This window comes from Prunus persica, chromosome G6 (genome assembly GCF_000346465.2).
Source record: "Prunus persica cultivar Lovell chromosome G6, Prunus_persica_NCBIv2, whole genome shotgun sequence".
Taxonomy (NCBI): domain Eukaryota; kingdom Viridiplantae; phylum Streptophyta; class Magnoliopsida; order Rosales; family Rosaceae; genus Prunus; species Prunus persica.
Window position 1 is genome coordinate 20,353,247 of NC_034014.1, and position 6,949 is coordinate 20,360,195.

The 6,949-nt window shown below is 35.1% G+C and overlaps 1 protein-coding gene across 1 annotated transcript; it reads left to right on the forward strand.

Annotated features, from left to right (window-relative positions):
* LOC18775505 (GLABRA2 expression modulator) lies at positions 2,732–6,668 on the forward strand. Its single transcript, XM_007205598.2, has 4 exons — positions 2,732–3,470; positions 3,566–3,667; positions 4,356–4,627; positions 6,393–6,668. The coding sequence occupies exons 1-4, from the start codon at positions 3,146–3,148 to the stop codon at positions 6,576–6,578; spliced, it is 885 nt and encodes a 294-aa protein (XP_007205660.1). The 5' UTR covers positions 2,732–3,145; the 3' UTR covers positions 6,579–6,668.

Consider the following 6,949-nt stretch of genomic DNA (forward strand, 5'->3'; position numbering starts at 1 on the left):
GAGAAGCCTTCAAAAAACGAAGACCAGAAAGATAAAAACCCCACAGTGATATCAATCGATAAGCCAGGGAAGTACAACCGCCAAAAAGAAATGAGAGCCAAAACAGTAGCAAATTAAGTTATTGAGGGACCATGTAGATCATCCCTCGAAAAGAACCTGCATCAAGGTGGGTGGGGGAGCTTGATTCACCGATCTTGGGGTGGGGTTTGGTTGCTTTTTTTTTTTTCTTCTTACGGTCTTATTTTTATTAGAAGTGAAATAATATATAAGTAAAGTAAAAAAAAATTAATGCAGGTAAAGATAAAATAGGAAAGAGAAAAAAAGTAGGCAAATCAGATCCTATAATTTAAAGGTCATTGTTTCTCGGTAAACTATAGTCGCTTGTAAAGTTTTAGTGTCTATAAATTACTTGAAGATATATTTTTTTAATAAAAAAAATCTTGGTACCATGATACATAAAACGCAACAATTCAAATTTCGATAATACAAAAAAATAAAAATAAAAAGATACGACAATCTAACAGTAAGTTACATTAACCCGTTTATATAGAGATTATAATAAGAGATTATGGTGAGGGACACTAGCCCAATAGGCCTGTGATATACCCACCATATTTCTTCTATTTTTGGACGAAACCATATCTCTTCTTGAGGGTAGTTTTTATAGAAATTAACTTAAGAAGTTTTTGAGATCAAATTTTATTGGCTATAATTCACTAGCTTTCAAACTTTTAAGTGCGGTCCAAGTACAAGGATGAAAAGCTAACAAATATGACATGCAGAAAGACAAAAAAAAATTAAAAACATGTAATTCTACTTCATAAGCATCACAGGAATCGAAAATGGATTTTAGATTTTGTGACCTCAAACAGCTATAAAGTACCATAAATTTTCACCTTTTTTTTTGCCCTTTTGGCTGGAAATACTTTATTAACTAAATAACAAACGACAAACTTAGCAGTAAACAACTCAAAAGCAACAACAGAGTTATTAGAACCCAACAACAAAACCAAACCAAACCCGGTACTCCATCCACAACACTTTTATTAATTTGAATACAACCTTCAAAATTTATGGGACATCACACATCAAGAAGTGAGGATAAGGCTTGATCAACCCTACCCTACCATAAATTTATCTCAATAGAAGAAAATAAGGCTCCATTCGAATGGAAGGATTTGAAAGAAAGAATTTGAATTTGACAATAAGGCTAAATTTGCAATAAAAACCACATTAAATTGAATGTATTTGAAATAACTAGATGTAGTACATTTGAAACGGATTGAAATAACTACATGTGAGGACGGTCTCATGAACATTCTAATCTGGGCTATAGTCAAGAGAAGTTGTTTTTTTATAGACTAAAGTAATACCCTAGCCTAGGCCACTCAAATAAAATCTTATAAACTAATCCCGCTAGGCTGACCCAAAAAACAAAACTCACCTCCCACACCACATGTGAAATATTAGACTCTCACTAGGCTGACCGCACGACTAAGCAAACCACAAAAATTCCCTCTCTCTTTTTCTATTCTCTCTCTTTCTCTTTTTATTTTTAATGAAAAATTTTTGGGGATTATTTAGGGTTTATGAATTATGAATTAGAGAGTTATAATTGAGGTTTATCAATTAGGGATTTGCAATTCAAGCTTATTGGTTTATGAGTTATAATTGATTTTGGTTTGTTCAATTATCAAATAGGATTTGAAATTGATTTTGGTGTTCTTGCTTGTATGAATTATCAATTAGGGATTTTGATAAAGGGCTAGTTTCTTATTTACAATTAATGACATTTTCAGGATTTTGATTAGATATTTAACAATTTAAGTATGTTTTTATTGGAATTTTTGTCAGGTCAACATCGAAATGTTAAGAGATCAAAGACTCTTCGAGATTTTTTTTAAGAGAAAAAATGATGAATCATCAATTATGTCCCCCTTTTTTTATTATCAATGAAATTCACTCGTACCGATAAGTTTTCTATAAGTTTGTACGTAAGGTAAATTTAGCCCATGTCATTTTGAAATCCTTAGTCCGTCCCTGACTACATGCAAGGAATCATTTGAAGTCCATTTATTTTTTTCATTTCTTTCTTGTCTAAATCTCGACATACATGAATTGTAATATTCTATACAAATAAATCTACCTTACAATAACATTTACTTTAATAAATTTGGAACGCTCCATCCAAATGGAGCATAGTGCTATCCTCCAAAGTTCAACATTTGGACCCATCACACAAATGAATATAAAATCAAATCTGTATAACATGATGAGCAATGATACAAGGCACGAGAGTCCGAGCTTTTTTTCTTGTACAATTTTTATCTCTGATATATTTGATTGTAGAATTTAGATATAGCACACCCAACCAAGAAAATAAAGAATCCAGCACCCATGGCCCAACCCACCCCAGCCTTGTAGGTTGGATCACGTACAAAGCTTAGCAACCGAATTTTATGTAGGCTGGATCCACCCAGATGGGTTCGGCTGCAAATTCAGAATTGGTATATGCTGGTGTTTCGGTTCTCTTCCGGCCCAAGTTTTTTTAAAATTATTTATTTTAAATATAAGTTATATTAGAAGAGAGAGGAATTGAACTTAGGATCTCAAGTGCAATAGTAAAATTCTTAACCATTTAAATTACAAGTTCTTTGCATTGACAAAATCTTTTAGTTGAACCTTTGCCCCACAATCAACAAAAATAAGTGTCGCAAGTAACTTGTAAATCAACTAGTTAAAAGCAGTTACTCTCATGGATTCAAAATCCTGTCTCGAATCCCCATTTCTTAATATATATTGTGTGAAATAAAATGTAAAAGCAACACCTGGCAGTCAATGGCGGGGAATAGAAATAGCCACCCCGTCAACGGAGGGTCCGAAGTCCTAAAAAACGAGTATCTATCGGTATCAAGTTTTAAAACGCTAAAAACAAATGATTTGCTAATTCTGCTTCCCACCGTTCTTATCGCTAAACCCGTCCCCCTCCATTTCCCTTCAAAACTCCAATTTTACGAAAAAAAGAAAAACCAGATAAACAAAAAAAAAAAACACACATAAAAATAACCCCCCAAAAAAAAAAACTAGCTCTCCACGCGCCGCCTCACGCACACCGTGATCGCATTCTCACGAAGCTTCTAGAACCATGGACCCGCCCAAGCCCGTCTCCGAGGCCGAGGCCAAAACGCAGGCTCCGAACCAGACTCAAGATCCGAACCCGAAAGCGGCTGGCGAAGCTCTGAACGGGGATCAGAACTGGGCTACCTTCGTCATGGGATCACAGGCTCAGACTCAGACCGAGGCCTCCGGGACTCCCACGGGTTCCGGGCCCAAGAAGTCTGTTCATTGGAGCCCCGAATTGGTCTCCGAATCGCACAACAGTAGCGCCGGTGTCGCCTCTGATTCGCATCAGGGATCCAATCCCTACGTGGCTCCTTCCCCAATGCTCACCTCCTCTTTCTCATTCAAAGGTAATATTTCTGTAATTCTACGTGTATATACGTATTTGAATCCGTATATGTATGCTTATGAAGACGACGTATTTGTGTATTGCGTGCATGGTCAGATTCGGTGGAGACTGTAAGGGGCGTATTTGGGAGGTGGAGAAAGTCGGTGGGGGAGGCTACTAAGAAGGCTGAGGATCTCGCTGGAAACACGTGGCAGCACTGTGAGTTTCTGCTTGCCTTTTGCCTCTTCTTTTCTTTGTCGATCTCTGCCTGATTAATTTGCTTCAATTTTTCTTCTACATGTTGTTTTGAAAATTATGGGAATTGTATTAAGATAAGGTTCCAAATGTCTTGGTTGCTTTGTCATATTCCATTTGCCAATTTTGCTTCCTTTGCTTGTAGGAATTGATTGGCTCCTATCATCCATTTTTCATGAATATTAGGAGTTGACATTTTAATTGTGTTGGTTATTCTGATTAATCCCTGTTTCTGAGATTTGTGAAAAATAATAGGTGTGGTCTGTCCTAATCTTATTCGGTAGATTTATGGATGAACACGAGAATCGACAAGTTTAAAATTTGTGAGGAGGATTAGCCAAGCAACCGCATGTAAAACGCTTAGCCAAGTGCTTGAAAAGTGTTCTATATAGGCTGGCTGTTAGTACCATCCTCTAGTTTCTCTAACCATCTGAACTAATTTCCTGTTGAATGCTTTTCTTTTGTTGTTTCACACTGAATATGCAAATAAAATTCTGCTTGTGTCAGGAAAAAAATGGAATTTCAATCTCTCTTGATCTCCCCAGTTTTGCTTTTGTTATTCCTATTTTTTACTTTGTCCATTTTTTTGATCCAAAAATATCGTGATTGTGATGGATGAAGTCACTAATCATCCTGTTTTATTTCAAACTAGTGAAAACAAGCCCTAGTTTTGCTGATGCTGCCATGGGAAGAATTGCACAAGGAACAAAGGTTCTAGCAGAAGGTGGTTATGAGAAGATCTTCCAGTCAACCTTTGAGACAGCTCCTGAGGAGCAACTTCAAAATTCATTTGCATGTTACTTATCCACATCAGCTGGTCCAGTCATGGGAGTTTTATATGTTTCTACCGCAAAACTTGCTTATTGTAGTGATAATCCCATTTCATACAAAGCTGATGACCAAACTGAATGGAGCTATTACAAGGTAAGTTTGCATATGTGTTTACTATTGTGTCTTTAAAAGGTTTTTCAAATATGGGATTTCAATTAACAGATAACTTTCTTACCGAAGCATTATTGAGTGATTTATTTTGTTTATTTCTATGACTGCATTATATTATTATAATGTAGAAAATCGTGATAGTGAATCAGGATGTGTGTAAGACATTTGAAGGAAGCTTCCCTCTTGTCTTCCATTATGATGGTGATTCTTCATCTAAGTATTAAAGGGAACATAAATTTTGACAGTGGGATTACTATCAAGGCTTGATATGTGACACTTAGTGTATATAATTTTATTCTGACTTGATTCTCCTTAGTCAGAACTTATGAACCTCTGTACTGCTGATCCTTTTAGCCAATTTCAACTTTAATCATAACAAATCTTTAACATTCAAATTTTAAAAAGTAAAATAAATTTTTAGAGTAAAAAATTGGTCCTGTGATAGCACTTTTAAAGGTGTCTGTTCTTGGATGTCAAATTATTTTAAAATGGAGCTACCATGAATACTCCACTGCTAGTTTGTTGAAAAGTCTCTGTTTTGTGGATAGAAATTCCTTTCCATCTATCTTTATTTGGACCCATGTTGTTCCCAATTGGAGCTGTAAATTGTGTTTATGACCAACTCTAGTTGTTTTTTGTTTCAAAGTATGGATTGGGGCTTAAATTGATGCACCATATTGTTAGGCAATTGCTGAGCTAAGCCCATGTATGGATGAAAAGCATTCATGAGGTTCAAGCTTGATTTACATTTCAATGAGCTTGTTAAGCCTCAGGTTCACCATAGGCTCTTCAACTTTCTATTTGAGCACAAAAAGAGGAGGACTAGATCCAGAACAGATGTTCAAACTGAAGTAGTTCTAGAGGGGGGAAGCATATAAGAGTATTATGCTAGATCCCAATAAATGAGAAGCAAGAAATTAATTTCCAACATAATTTTTGTTTTGGAATTTGGGGCCTTTGTTGTGATCATTTGGTTCTTTTCTTTTTTTTCTATCTTCAGTGGGCTTGTGATCTTCATTACTAATGAACTTGTTAAAGGTAGGTTCTGGCTAGATTAGCTAGTGAAGTCTCTTGGCAGTTGGCATTGGAAACGAGACCTAGAACACATTATATGGGGGAGGCTGACGGCTAACCCTTTTTGTGTAGCCTGTTTGATCAATATTGATTATGATATGAAGCTTGTTGATCTAATATTTCCATGATTGTTGCTTGTTATTAGGTGAGCCTAGTGTTGTCCTCGAGTGTTTTTATTAAAAAGAAATAAATAATTACTCTACTGCTTCTACTTATGTTTGCCCTCACTTTTTCTTTTCCTGCCTCTTGGCAAAGATGTATTTGTTATTTACTGTGTTGCATAAGAGCGGTGGTAATTTTCCCATAGTGAAATTATGTCATCATTGTTGTGAAACCAAAGATGAGGAACAACTTTTTCATTTTACATTGGCATAAGGAAATAGGGAGTTACATAAAACTAGTTCTGATTTTGTTATTCGTTACTAAATTATGGCAGTTGGTATATAAGATATATCTTTGTGCTTAAATGAAATCATATTAATTAATTCAAAATAGTTTATTTGGTCAAGCTTCGTGATATATTCCTACTTCTTAATAATATTTTTGAACTGATGTTTTTCAGAAGACATTGTCTTTGTAAGTTCTAATTCTTTTATTTGTTTTTCTTTTGATGAGTATTTTATTTTTTTAGCAATTATTTTACTCATTTCTTTATACTTTGTAATATTGGTAGGTGGTTATCCCATTACATCAGCTTAAAGCAGTTAATCCTTCATCAAGCAGATCAAACCCTGCTGAAAAGTACATCCAGGTTATCTCCGTTGATAACCATGAGTTTTGGTTCATGGGCTTCTTAAATTATGATGGTGCTGTGCAATCCCTACAAGAAGCTCTGCAAGCCCGGAGCTCATGTGTGTGATAATTATTCTTGTGGGACAGAATTTTTGCTTTTTGCCCATCGTAAGAATTTTTGTAACTGATAAATTTATAGATTACATTATTCAACATTGATATTCCAAAACAAAAATTATGTTGGAAATTAATTTCTTGCTTCTCATTTATTGGGATCCAGTAATTTAACATTTTTCATATGGTTATACTGTTTTAGGAGAATAGTTGGAATGAGATTCAGAATTGTTGTTTTTAGTCCATATGATGATTCTTGTATGCGAAAAACCGAAATCGCATAAATCTTTTTAAGTTTATTTGTGCCTTTATTCATGGAGATTCTTGATGCCCTTCTAGTTCTGCCTTTATTCATGATGATTCTTGGCGTTGTTTGCTTTGTGT